Source organism: Dicentrarchus labrax, unplaced genomic scaffold (genome assembly GCF_905237075.1).
Source record: "Dicentrarchus labrax unplaced genomic scaffold, dlabrax2021, whole genome shotgun sequence".
NCBI classification, from domain to species: Eukaryota; Metazoa; Chordata; class Actinopteri; family Moronidae; genus Dicentrarchus; species Dicentrarchus labrax.
This window is the reverse complement of record NW_026136724.1, coordinates 3820395-3835430: the sequence shown is the minus strand read 5'-3', so window position 1 is coordinate 3835430 and position 15036 is coordinate 3820395. Positions and strand designations below refer to the sequence as shown.

General features: G+C 41.1%; 1 protein-coding gene across 1 annotated transcript in view; it reads left to right on the top strand.

Annotated features, from left to right (window-relative positions):
• Window positions 1–15036, top strand: part of mpped1 (metallophosphoesterase domain containing 1) — a 76593-nt gene that overhangs the window by 7743 nt on the left and 53814 nt on the right. The window contains exon 3 of the mRNA XM_051391713.1: window positions 3097–3278. Within this exon, the coding sequence (XP_051247673.1) occupies window positions 3097–3278 (182 nt within the window). The remainder of the gene's footprint in view (window positions 1–3096; window positions 3279–15036) is intronic.

The window sequence follows — 15036 nt, the reverse complement described above, 5'->3', positions numbered from 1 at the left end:
CACTACCCGTACCTCTGACCACCAAGGTTGGGGTAAACAAATTCAAAATTGGACCGACACAAGAGTAACGAAGCTGTAGTCAGTTCATGGATGCTTATCCGCGACGGGCTTATGTGTTAATTTGCTGTGGCTGCTGTTTGCTGTTATTGCAAACTCAACACTTTCTCTGTGTTTACCTGCTGTTTTAATAAATTCAGCACAACGTACATTTCCAGAGCACTAATTCCATCAGTACAAGAATCATGTCATACTCACCACTCTGCTGCTCCCAGTTTAACAGAAATACTGTTCTCACTTATTAATTAATCACAACTGCTTCTACTTTGCTGTTTTTTAAAAAGTCGGTGGTAAGTGTAGCCTGTAATTAAATCAGCAATAATAAATAAATAAAAGTCTGTATTAATTTATAGCCAGGAAAACATACAATTCCACTGTCAATAAATTAATAAATAAATAATATAATAAATTAATAATAATAAATATTATATATGTATAGATTTGAGGTAGTAGAAAATGTATTTGTTGATGAGCTTGGAAAATAGCCAATAAGTTCAAGTTTACTTTCACCTCAGCCAATCAAATGCTTCGGCCCGCCTCCTGATGGTCCACTGACAGGTTACACTAGGAAGGATGAAAGGGCAAAGAGGCAGCTGAAGCCTGTGGTAAGAAACTTGGCTAAGCAACGGAGCAACTCATTTTAAGTTACTGTATGGTTTCATTTGTTCATTTATACTTCATGTTGACAATATAAATTCACAGTGTGGATAAAAAGAGAGAGTCGTCTGTTCCAGCATATAACGTTAGGTCTGTGGTACTGAGTGAGGCCTGACGCCATTTTTAAGCTAATGTGCCAATTAATTGCACCTGGTGTGTCGAGTCAATTTCTGGCATGTAACGTTAAACTAACTAACTAAGAAAATGGCCGCTAGCCAGAGGCAGAGCGCAGTGGAAAGATAGCGCCCTTCATCCGGCTCACTTCCGGAAATTCTTTCACAAGTGAAGTCGTGTTAAATAAAAGGTTACTACAGCGCTTTCACTTTTAAAGTTTAAACTGTATTTCTTTTTTTGCTGGGAGACGCTCGCGGTAAAAAATAGGCGAGACCTCAACATATATATATATATATGTATGTATGTATGTATGTGTAGGGTTTAAACATAAATGTGAAGTGTGGTAATCAGAAAGCAGCCTCCTGTAGTTTGTTTACCAGAGCAGGCGCTGCAGTGTGAACAAACTGTTAAAGAGACTTCTTTATTTTGTTTTGATGCACTATTTGTGTTCGTTGCTGCTGGAAGATGCAGTGGAAACTGGAAACCAAACTGAAGCATCCAAACACAATCTGTGTCCCTGACCTATCTTGCCAAAGAACTTGATTTCACTTCAAATTTGTGTGTAGAATTTGATTTGATATTCTTGTCATGCGCACACAATGCCCAACCCTCATGGGCTTACAAGAGACAACCCCCCCCATACTGTGATCAAACATTTGATTCCATTACAAAATTACAAGTTATAGACTATATATGGCTCTGTCTTAAACAAAATATCCTGCCTTCTCTCCCAAGCTTGGCACAAAAAGCTCGCTACAGGAAAGGCTGCCATCTTAAAGAACAATTCAAGTTTATCATAATCATCAAGCCCGTGTGTAAGATGGTAGGCTAGTCTACAGAATCATTAGATGTGCCCACTGTGTTCCAGCATCCTCTTTACCTGCACTCTCACACTCTTCTCTATAACAAGTTGTATTCACTTTTGTCTAAATAATCCTATGCTAAAGCTTAATAGCCCCATTATCCAACAACATGCTAGCTAACTACAGCTAAAGCTTAACTTTTTGAATGTGCAGTGGGTAGTTATTATTATTATTATATTAGATTTGATTGTCAACATTAAATGGTTTGAGGCAAACCCAAGAAGAACACAAAGGATCACACTTTGATCAGGTTTTGCATTTTGTAGCCTGCTATAAATTTGTTCAAGTAATGGCTGAATCTCTAACCAGCACGAACAATAAAAGCTGGGCACTGTACTACAATGACTCACATGGTTCAGGTCTACTAAAGACCCTTTGAGCCACAAAAAGGCTTTTAGTGTGGAAAGTTGTGAGTGTCTTTGACAGAAGCTTCACATCTAATGAAAAAAAAAGTAAAAGGAAGTGGAATTAATAAATGAATAATAAGTAAACAGTATTTGTGAAGAGCAGCAGAGTGGAGAGTATGACATCTGATTTACTGAGTTAGTGCTGCAGATGTGTACATTATACTATTATTCTATTATGTAATTTGTCTTTAACTTGTTCATACAGGCCACAGCTTTAGAGTGTTTACTGACAGCTTGTTGGTTTCCTCTGACTTCAAAAAGTTCAGTTTTAGTTTGAACTTTTGTTAAGTGTAGTTTATACAACCAAGAAAGCCGTCTTTGACACAGTTATATTGATTTCTCTGTAGGGCTCCATAAAGCTTCACTTTCCATTCCCTTACGTTCCTGTATACTCAATAGTAGAAATTAAACATTCTTCATTACTTTGTGACTCAATGAGTGTACTGTGTGAATTCTTACCGGCTGTCCTACATGCATGTATATCTCCTTTCCCACTTTCCTCCTCTCTTTCTTTCTCTTGTGTTGGGTTGAAGAGGAGGAGGAGGAGGAGGCAGGGCTGGGTGTTATCGTACCTGGAGGAGAGCTCACTAAAGTGGGCCACGGTTATTCACCAGCTCCCCTCTTCCCCCTGGAGACATCGTGGATCCGCACACTCGCTGGAAATCCCACAGGACTCTACTCTTTTTCTATATCTGCGCTTTATTCTTTTTCTATCTCTGCACATTTCTCTTTCTGTCTCTCAGCGCCGCGCTTTTATTGTGGCCTCTCGCTCTCGCTGTGTCTCTTGTTTCCTCCTCTGCTTCAGTCTGTGGGGATGATTTTCTGCTGGATACTAATTCAAACTTCTTTCATTGTCAGCTTCTTACCACAGAGACTTTGCATACAGCGCTGTGTCTCTTTCTTCTTTATTGTTTAAGAGCACCAACAGCCGCAGTGACCCCTTTTCCCATCCTCTCTAGCTTAACTGTCTTGTCGTCTGTTCTTTTTCCTCGGTTCAGGGTGGACCCGATGCCCCATGACACGCCCAAGCCGCCCGGCTACACTCGCTTTGTTTGCATCTCAGACACTCACTCCCGCACCGACTCCATCCAGATGCCGTACGGGGACGTGTTCATCCACGCCGGAGACTTCACTGAGCTGGGACTGCCCTCCGAGGTCAAGAAGTTCAACGACTGGCTAGGTCAGCATCTCTGAAAGTTGTGTCTCTGGATCCAGAGCGGGTCAGGGGCCTGTTTTCTGTAACTGGGTCCCCTTGTGACAGTCTATTAATAAGGCCGGGGTCAGTGCCAGGCTAAATTTACTTGCTCTGGGTGCTATGCTGAAAGTTTTGAGGAAAACTTTGAATAGGGAAGGATTCTTTGAAGTTTTCAGAAATCTCAGAGCTACAACAAGCTCACTTTTTTATCATTTTCACTGTGATTTAAAGGGCCATACCAGAGGTTATTTTATGACTGCAAATTAAAAATCTACTTTATTGTTGATCCTTTTCCGAAGCACACCATATATTTTCTTTCAATTGATTTCCCCGCATACTAAATAGAGTCTTTGCTTTCTTTTTGGTGAGTTCAAGGACACTCCGAGAACATCAGAGATTTGAATGGACTTCTAAACAGCAATTTTTTAGATGTAAGAAGCAGCAAGATTTCACAGTCTGCTTATTGTTTGTTTTCTGTGTTCAATTTTCTGACAACAGAGTTCATGAATACATCCTCAAATCCTTGAGGAGTTCCTTGAACACACCACAAAAGAGAGTTTTTAAAATGTTTTCTGCTCGTAACTGCATTTTCCAAACAATGATAACTTTAACAGAAGAATACAGTTGACTGAATCACTTCATTGTAATGGACAGGAAGTCTCTCTGAGGTGATTTCCATAGCGTACTGACATGAATTGAAACCAAAGGCTGCCTGTAAGGAAGAAAACTAAAAACTGATGCTGTGCTTTGGAAAATGGACCACAGTAATGTAAAGACGGCCTATATGTGATTTGTGTTAAACATTCAAAACCCGCGGTACGGTCCTTTTAAGTGTTCTGTGGTGCCGTATGAGTCTGGTTTGTGTTACACTCCTCTCAACTCTGACAGAGACCACAGAGTCGTCCCAGTTCATATCTGTGTAGTTGAACACTGACAGCCCGCTTCTGTCTGGAAACAGCAGGAACAAACCACTGAAACAAACCAGGCAAGTTCTGTTCACTCTTTTTTTCAAAAGCCTAAAGGACGGAGTAGATGATCCTCACACAGTTTAGAACAGTGATTCCCAACCAGTGTTACATTACTGCAGGGCCAGGTGGTACGGGGAGAGATTGTGGAGTAACACAATAAAGTTTAAAAAAATAGAAATTACAGTTTAAAAAAAAAAAAAAAAGAAAATCAACATATTGAGTCAGCTGAGACAACAGAACAGCAGGTGTTACAATTGAGTGCACGAAAGTTAGAAAGTGAGTAGAGAACTCTAAATAAGTAACTAAGAGTGAATTAAAGTCAAAATAGCAAAAAGTAATGGATAAATTGTTGATAAAGTTGGCTAAAAATATGTAAATGATATGAAAAAACATCTCAAAGGAAGACAAACCAAAACACATGACAGTTCAACTGTATGAAAGAAATATTTTGATACTATCCCCTTTTATAGTCAATAGTATTCAATAACGTCCATTTTGGAGCATGACTGGTGGTGTTCATGAAGGGCTACCTGAGTTCATCTGACAAGACTGTCAGACTGAAAAAAGCTTGGGAATCACTGGTTTGGAATATTAACCTTAAGATTAAGATTTCAGTTATATCGCTGTTGTCCAGCCAAATACAACAAACAAAAGAGCTCTTTTTGCTGTTATGACATTATGACATTAGTATCTCGTTTTCTAGTGTGTACGTGTGGAATGCATCTGTGTACGGACATCTCGGATTGTAGTATGTAAAGAAGCATGTTTGCTGTTTGCATTCAAGTCCACATCTGTCCATACTGAAGTATGATCAAAGCTGTACTGGCAGGGTCTGCCTTTCCCGTGTGGGATTCACATTGTTTACCCACGCACACACGAATGTGAAGACAAAAGCTGGTATGTGCGTGTATTTCTCTTAATGAAGACAACGAGCCAGTGCTGGTGTAATTTAATCATGACTTCAGTATTACCATGATAGACTGATTGTTGAGAATGCTGTCTTCTTAAACCAAAACAGTAAGGCTGCAAAACTGAAACAATGAGCTGAAAGAGGCTAAAACACTTTGAGCTGAGGAGAATTGCAGGCTTAGTGATAATTCTCTGTGGGTTTGCCACTGCGAGTGACTCCTTTCACTTACTCTCTATTATTAATATGAAAATATTGATTATAGCTGCTTTAGTCTGTTTTTTTCAAAACTGTGAGATGCTTAGCTGGCATCACTTTATCTCAGATGTCAGTGTGACAAGTGTACCATATCCATGAAAAATTAGGAAACTCCAGCTATGAAGATAGTGAACTGTAGTTGAAAGCTCTCAAGGGGGGGGGGGGACATTTGAGAGTTGACATTAATTTGTCAAACCTGTCCAGTTGCATAGAAGAGACTGTCCACATACTTTTGACATCAAGAGTATGTTGTTGACTATGTTGTGATATAAATTAGCATTGTTAGCAAAGAGAAAATATTTAGTCATATTAAAATATTTATCTTACTGTAATAATAAAGAGCAGGTTTAGTGGGAATTTAGAAGAGAATTCTGCAATACATTTAAGCTATTCCCTTTTGTCAAGAACAAGTGTAAGAGCTTTACTGAGCTCAATCTTGTCTTCTTTGACTTTTTGCACCACCGGCCTCCACTGGAAGCATCTTATCTTTGCACCGAGTCGGTAGCAAGTATAAATCTTATCATTGCTACGTGATATCTGTTGGAAACTGGAATGAAGTGACCTCGTAGGAAGCCAAGCAACAGAAAAAACAGTTGAATCGGTGAATCTACAACAGCTGGAGCGAGCAAAGCAGCCCTGCTATCATCGGCATCATCATGATTGTCAGTGGCGTCATCAACACAGCCACAAACCTCCCCGGGAACGGCAGAAGCCTGTTAGGGCCTTTGTGTGTTTGTCTCTTTCTCTGAGGGAGGAGAGAGGGGGAGAACTTGTTGTCCTTCCCCTCCTCACACACACACACACACACACACACACACACACACACACACACACACACACACACACACACACACAGGCGAGCTGCAGGGAGCACGAGCTGCAAATCCGCTAGCCTGCACTCCAGCGGCGAGAGGGACGGGAAAGAAAAGATAAACCGAGCCAAACGCGCCTGCTGCTGCCTCTGAAGTCAGCCTCTCCTCTCTCCATCCCTTCCTCCCCTTCTATGCCGTTATTTCCCTCTCCCCTGCAACTGTGCTATCTCTTCCCCTTCCTCTTGTATAAATATTTATAATCTGGATATTCCTATTCTTTCTCTCTTTCATTCCCTCCTGCTCCCCATCTCTGTCACACACACCGTCTCATTCTGTAGATGAATGTAACTCCTGCTGTTTAGTGTGTGCAGAGCAGATTTACAGGGAGATCAGGTTTAGCGTATTCATTTCGGAGAAGTCGGTAGAAGCTAAGCCTCGGTCAGGTGACGCTATCTGCTCCCAAACTTTCTACTCTTTTATCTTTCCTCTGATGGAGTCTTGTCTTTGTCTTCCTATTTTACTCTTCAGTTTTTGTTTCTCCATCTCATCACTTCTTTCTTCCAGTGCTGATTTCCCCCCCTCTCTTTTTCCACATCCACATTTCAGCCCTTCTTCTCGCTTGGTGGCAGCTCTCTGAGATTCTCCAATCAGCTCTTATTTTTAGCAGGAAGTCAGTCGGCTCTCGGGGGCCGCTGGCAGCCGCTCAAGGCTTTGTCAGGGATGGTGAGCGCTGCAGGAGAGGGGGGCTGGTGGGGAGAGAGGAAAAGACTAGGGAGGACTGAGGAGGCAGGAGATGAAATTCATGCAGTGAGAGAGGGAGGAAGAGGAGTTGGAAAAGTGAGGAGAGGCAAAGAAAGAGGAGGTGGAGGCTTAAAAGGCTAGAAAGGATAGGGGAGGCGAGAGACAGTCTTTGCTTCTCCCCAGAGTAAGACTGCCTTACCTGGGTAAACTCACAACCCACAGCCCTGGAGACTGGTGCCAAACTCCTGCCCTCTGTTGTCATGGTGATCCATGCAGGTCCAGCTGTCAGTCACTGTATGAGGATGTGTGTGTGTGTGTGTGTGTGTGTGTGTGTGTGTGTGTGTGTGTGTGTGTGTGTGTGTGTGTGTGTGTGTGTGTGTGTGTGTTTCTACTTTGTACAAGTCATTTGTTGCTGAATTGTGGTCTCTCTACACTTCTTGAACTTAAGTGTGTAGCACTTGAGTTTGGAGATTTTTCATTAAATTTTTACAAATATATTGTTGAAATGATCAGTCAATTTATCAATGAATAAATCAAGAAATGATCAAGAAATATATGCCAAACCTTGTTTCCAACTTCTCAAATGTAAGGATTTGCAGCTTTTCTCTGCTTTATATAGTTTTTTATAGTATTTAAATCACTGAGATGAAAACTGAATTGTGATATCTGTCATGGTATCAAGGCACAAAGACATCAGTTACACTTCACACAAGGAAATTTGCATTGTTTTTCACAGTTTATACCCTACCTCAGGAATAAAAAAGGATTCTACAATTTCTTAAAGAAAATATATTTTGTAGATTTTTGTCTGAGAAAATCTTTTTCCCTCATAATTAGTCTTAACTCTTATTTTGTTAAAAAATATATAGTGAGAGAATTGTATTGAGAACCCAGTGATTGTACCAAATCATGAGTGTGTCATTACAACCCTAGTTTTAAATAACATGTATACTTTGGTTTTGGACTGATAGTCATACAAACCACTCTGTAATGGATAATTGGAAACTGTGATGGATCATTTTTAGTATTTTCTGAATCAAAAATGAAAATAATCGTTAGTTGAAGACCTAATTCAGAATCATGTCCTACTTAAAACTGGTTCCAAATCCGCTCTTTCCTAAGAATCATACAGCTCAGACTGCTCACGTTCCTCCCCTAATGTCCTGTAAACAATGTCTGAAAAATGTGGTCTGGTACCATGTTGGCTGTAGTTACCTTTCCAACATTTGTTGTTTGACATGTAGATTAGATTAGTAGATTGTAGAACTTTTCCTCTAATATTACCTGAGTTTTATTTCAGCAGCATGTGACAAAACACTTGTGTAGTCCAACTTCCTTGCTTACTTTTCCACATTTCAGCTTGGACATGTCACCTGCACATTATACCTAGATTTCACCCATTGTGGTCAGGAGGACTAAAACTCTAGCAAGACACTGAATCCCCTAACCCCCTGATGAGCAGATTGGCACCTTGCCATCAGCGTATGAATTTGTTTGTGAATGGGTGAATGTTGGCATATGTTGTAAAGTGCTTTGAGAGGTTGGTAGACTAGAAAAATGCTATATAAATGCAGTGCTTTAGTTGTTTTCCATCTTCACTTTAACTGTTACAATACAATGATGATGTAAAACTGACAAGAATGTATGCAGATTTGCGTTTACTGTGATGATTACAAACGTCAACCAAGCTCCAACAATTCAAGAGTCTGCAAATTGATGTTGAGACTGTAAGAAAAGGAATGGAGACTGGTGGCTTCCTGGAACATCCTAAAATCAGAACCGGAATAGCATTTAAACTAATCAGCAAGTATTATGTAAGTGTTATACATAAAATACAACATTTGTAGTTAAAGAGCTGAAACTTGCAAGCAAACTGCTGTGGCCCTTTAAGGAGAATTAATCATAAATCAGCTTTTCGTTCGTGCAGAGAGAGAGTGCTGGATTGTTGGAGGCTGATCACAAAGGACAGGTGAGAGGAGACACAGACGAGAGAGAGAATCAGAAAGAGGAAGGGAAGAAAAAAAAAGGGTTAGTGAGGGCGAGAGGCAGACCTCGAGCTTATGAGCAGCAGCACTTCAGTCCAATTGTCTCCAATAATGGCCTCTTTGATCAGGCTTTCAGCACACACTCGTGGCTGTGAACAAGCGCCCATGTGGATTTCATAAGTCTAGCCAGCGCTTCTCTGTGTGTTTGCGTGTTTGTTTGTGCGCGCTGCCCTCGCCGTAGACTTGAGTGGCGTCTTTATTCATGCCGTGTGATGGCGTGAGCTGGTGGAGAGGATCGGGAATATACTGCAGTGAATGTTGTGTTTAAATATGGATCTCATTGTGCTTCGGAGCCAACTCGGGGTCAAGAGAGGAGCAGCTTTAATTCTTAAAGGCTTTGTTCTCTCACTCTTTCCTTCTGTCTGCCTCCCACTCTGTCCGACTTCAGTTCAGTGGCTGCTTTACTGCCATCACAGACACACATAGATGGGAAAAAAGATTCACTTCAGCAAAGTTCAAATCAACTAACAACCAACTGGCTATTTGCAGTGTTTATCTGTCTTTTTCTCTTAATGTGTGAGTACAGTTTCCATCCACAGAATGTATGAAATATTCAGGACATTTACCTCATTTATAAACTCCACTCACAAGGTGAATCCAGGTAAAAAACGTCATCTTCTTCCCCCGCAGCAAATTATTTTTTAAAGAATACTCCAATACTTGATTAAATATCCACCACCTGTAGGCTTGATTGTTTAGCTTGCTCTTCTGCAGAGCTGTAGCTGTAGTCAGCATGGATTCACACAGTAGTCACAATGGTTTCCAATGGTGACCAAAGTTGCAAACTGAAAGATATCCATATAGACCTTTCAGAGCAATTCACTCCTCTGCTGTTTATCTGTATGTTCCTGTTAATAATTACTTCACCAATAAATGAAAATATGCCATTCCTGGCTGAATACATGAGAGGGTAATGGTTCAAAGTGGGTTGTGCTGCTTGAGAAGTTTTCTGTGGATGTTTTGATACATTTTGACATGTTTTTGCCTTGTCTCTTGGTTGCATTGTGAATCTTCTGTCAATCCAAACTGACTAATGCTTCCAGAATGAACCAGCTGAAATGTTTTCAGATACACCTTTCATGCCTAAAGGGGGTGGATATGTAATATTTGAGGAATTAATATTGTGGGCTGATTTTAGCTTATCAAAGATATATTTGGGTCAGTGTATGTTGGTTGATAAGTCACAACAAATTCCCAATGCATATAAAATTAGTTTGTCTGATAGGGTTTATCCACCAAAATGTTCAGTTACCTTCATTAACATTTTTAAAATTACATCTACTTCATTAACCTCATTGAAAAATCCAGATTCTATCAATGTGTAAATAATATCAAGTTTATCAGAACTATTTATCTAAAATAGCGCAAAAAATTATTTATTTTAAATATCAGTATTGGCCTCATAAATCTAATATTTGTCAGCCTCTATTAGAAGCAGAGCATTCTTCACTCTGGGAACGCTGATTCAACTAGTAAGTACATTTTACATGTTAAAGCTGCAGTAATTCTAATGTTTTTTTCTTTTGTGGCCATAAAAATGCAATTGTCATGGCTAAAGTAGTAGCAAACAATTGGCTTATGTGGTAGCAAACTATTTCTTATTGAACTTGGTTCTGGCTACCTGCCCAGAACCAAGTTCCTGTACAGTGGGTTTATTAGAGCATTCTTGCTGAAAATAGCAGCCTGCTGCTGGAAAAACATTTCATTAGAGCAAAATTTGATTTTGGAAATTCAAACATTGAGCCAAAAAAGGCTAATAAGCTTTGTAAAACTTGTCACATCAAAGATATTAATGGGTTCAGCTGTAAAGGTTTTATACGAAATTCACTTGCCACTAGATGTCGCACTAGAGTACCAGCATGTTGGACCAAAACAATGGGCACTACAGCTGACTCCATTGACAAAAACAGTAACAGCTTAACAACACAGTAAGAACAACGCGCCTGCATGCCGTGTGCGTAGCGGAATGTCTTGATTTTTATTTCAGCGCCATCATAACTTCGTAACATAACTTAACAAAATAAAGCTCACCGAAACTGTCTTTGTTTGTCTTTCCACTGTTCCAACAATTGCCAACTCTGATTTGGTCAAAATAAATCCTTAATTCACTGACGTAGATGAGAAAAACAGCAGTTTCAGTCGATCTCCTCAGCTGCACACAGAGTGACGCACATGCACGCATGGCCAGTCCGGATTTTTAAACCATAGAGAGGCTGCTGTAGCAACACAGGCAGAGGGAGTGTGACGTCATTCTCTGCTCATGTCAACATGATGCCACTATATCTTTATATCTTTACATAGCTTATAGTTGTTTGCTGCTATTTCTATATATATATGCATTTGATATGCATAATAAATCTTCATATGGATAGGAGAGATTGTTGAAACCCCAACTCTCAAAATCTCAAAACCAAAGTAATGAAACTTTGGTTTTCAGATTTTATCTCAGTGTCCACCTAATAAAAAAACAGCCACAACCTCTCACTGACTCTGGGTTGCAAGGTCTACAGCCTTTAGTATCTCTGGTACAACTCTTTATTTAGCGCCTGCTCTACTCTGTTAGCCTGTACTGCTGAATAATAGATAAGTGACGACCATGATGCGATTGCCGTGTAGGCACTTTAAATGCGAGTGTGTTTTTTTTTCTTTGCCCGGGAGAGGGAGAATGTGTCTCTTGCTCTGCACCTGCCTTTGCAGCCATGTGTGCGTTTGTATGTGATTTCTGCCCCTCCTTCTCCATCCACTGTCAGGCGTTGCACCCCCCCACACCACCCCTTTGGACCTCCTCTTCGCCCCCTCACCTTCCCTCATTCTCCTCCCGGCTTGCTCCCTTTAGCTTGGTAACGGTGGGGGCATTAAACTTTCATGACTGCTGTTTTTTTCTGGCACACTCTTCTTCCCTCCTCCTTCGCTCCCTTTCGGCCTTCCTTCCATCCTCCTTCCTTATTCCCTCTTACTTTTCTTGCCTCTGTCCTCCTTCCTCCCTCTTTTCTCAATTCTCTCCGTCCTCCCCTAAGCCTCGTTTTCTTTCATTCTCATTCTCTCCCTCTCTCCACTTTCCTTCCATCCTATTTTTTTTCGTCACCCCCCTCTCTTATGTTTACCCAGCAGTGAGTGCTGCTGGAGGAGAGCATAACGAGGGAGTTTGACACTCCTTTATGGTTTTTAACATTGGGAAACTCAACAGAATTTCAAGTGACTGTAAATTTAAGCAAACCGTTTCCCATCTGTCCCTCACCGCTTTTGTGTCTTCTATTTGCACACTTGAAAGACTGCGTTCCTTGCGTTTGTGTGTGTGTGTGTGTGTGTGTGTGTGTGTGTGTGTGTGCATGAGGGAGAGAAAAAGATGCAATGAGATGTGAAAATGGTCTGAGGAAACAACTCCACTTTTTCTTTCAAACAAGTTCTCTTTTTTCCCCTCCAAGTTCAGACAACATTTAGAAGGGAGCGAAGCCGCAGTGGATATCACTTATGAAATGATGGAATTTTTTCTCATAATTTCCCCCTTTCCCCCTCTCTTTCTCTGTCTCAGATTTGTTTTCTGGGTCAGTGCCTGTAATTTGCTGTATGTAAACCCTCTCTTTAGAAATTGATGACAAACAATACACCAAGCAGCGAAATAGTTAAACAAAGAGCAAAGGGGAGTTAAATGTGAATCAGTCAGTCTGTGTACAGATGTAGGCATCAAACACTGTTTAGCCACCAGCACTGCAACAGTGCAGAGAACACTTTAATCTGCTGCTCATAATAACAAATATCCAAAGGTGGAACAACAGAGGTTCAGCCAAATATTTGCTTGCGTTGTGTTTTAAAGGTCCAGTGTGTAACATTTAGGAGGATCTATTTGGCTTTAAGACATTGAGTCTATTACACAGTTTGGCTCTGTGATGTGCGTGTCTTCAAATCCCACTGAGAGTGTTTCAGAAGGGAATCGTCTTCAGAGCGTGTTGCCTGACCGACATTACTAACTTGTGTATTTTGTATTGTGTTTCTCCGCCTAAAATCTCCTCTGATTGACTGACTGACTTCTGACTTGGTGTCACAATGTTGATCTAGTGTGATTTGATCCGGAGTCTGCACGCTGTATTGTTTCTTTTTGAAAATTCTCGGTGCTGTTTCTGTGTCTGACTTCCTGCCATTGTGATCTGCTCTGTGCTCCTTGATGTGAGTGGGTCGTGGCTTCCATCAAACATATAACCAGCTGCATACATGGAGCGCAGCGGAGAGACGCCAGAGTGCTTCTCGTGAAATTTTGAGCATTGTCTAGAATGGGCACAATCAGCTCTGGCGACTGTGGCAGAGCTGGAATGCACTGTGGCCGTGCCGGTAGAATTTGGAGGTTGGTTGCAATCTGCAACTTCACCGCCAGATGCCACTAAATTCTAGACACACACGCAACTTTAAAGGTGCAATATGCAATTTCAAACATTCAAAGATTTACTAAAATTATCAACAGAATGCGAAGAAATAACACGTCTATGTATTGTGTTTCAGATTATACTCAAGTTAGAATGCTAACTAGCTCGTCCTGTCTCGTAAAACCTTTTTTCCCTAGTTTCAGCTAGGAGATGTGTGTGAGTGGTGATTTTACTAGGTCACACAGGCTCTGTCATAAAATGGCATCCATTGGTCTCGGTGACCGTGTTCGGTCCTGGCTAAGCCATGTTTTCTGGCGGGGGCTGCTGAGCCCGGTTCCATTACTCATTGGCCTAGCTCCGGCTCTGGTATTTGTTTGCAGTATGAATTGGCCAATTGACCCTTCCCAAGTTCCGCTTTTTGCTCTGCACTCCAATGCGCTAAGACGGCCTCAATTTAGAAACTTGGTCAATTTCTCCTTTCCTGTACTTAGATAAGCTATGTGCTAGGTTCGGCTTTGTTGAAAAGAGAACCAAAAAAGCAACATATAATCACATCTTAAGTTAGTTATCTTAGCATATCATTAGCTAACTAGCTAACTAATGATTGATTAGCCAGCTAGTTAGCTAGAGTTTTGCTAACATTCATATGTAACTATCTAGCTAACAACTGATTAACTAGCTAACTGAGCAAAAAGAGGCAGGACTCAGGAAGTGTCAGTTGTTACAGTTCTTTTCCCAATGAAACTTTAAAAATATGTAATATGTAGCCATTGCCATGGGTTGCGTTTGTATTTACTATTATAGTATCAGTCAGGCAGAACAGCAGTGCTGTCAGTCATGATTGGTCAAAGAAATTTCGGTGTGAGAAACTAGAATAGGGCGGTGTACGAGAGTTGTAGTTTAACTTGGGCTAAATGTGGCGTCAGTAGCAATTTCAGTTTAAAACCAGAACACGGGACAGATGGCGAGTGGCCAGTCATTTAATTCATCAGCATTCATCAGAAGCCCACGTCGCTCGTTCTGAAAGTTGCAGCTTAATCTTCAACCACTTCATCCTGGAGGCGACGTCGTCACACTGAACGTGGAAGTGGAGCAGACAGGATGAAAGAGACAGAGATGGAGTGTAGGAGGGAGAAAGAGAAGAGAGAGACCACCTACGAGGCCGCTTGATGATGCGCTGTATCTGTCTTTGTCACTGCTTCTGTGTGTGTGTGTCTCTTTATGTGTGTGTGCGTGCGTGTAAGGCATTATGTTCAGTGAGGACATTGTGAAGTGTTAGGAGGTGCTGCTGTACTCAGATAAAATGTGTGTTTTGGATGCGTTGCTCAGTAGGTGGTGTTTGTGTACGCCGTCTCATAATTGCTGGCTGTCTTTGTTTTGCGTCTGCTTGTGTGATTGTGTGTGTATATGTTTGTGTGTGTAGACGCAGCAGTGTGTGGGTGGTGAGTTAAATGAAACGAGTGAGCATTAAGTTTAAGCTGAGGTGAGAAGGCGGAAGCCTTGCTGCTTCTCTTCCGCCGTCATCCGTCTCTACCTTGTTGCATGTCCCTCCCTTACTCACCTCTCTTTTTCTCTTTCATGTGACATATTACTTTCTTCTCTCATATCCAGTCTTCCCTGTCTGTCTCTGACTAGCACACACACTGCACACACA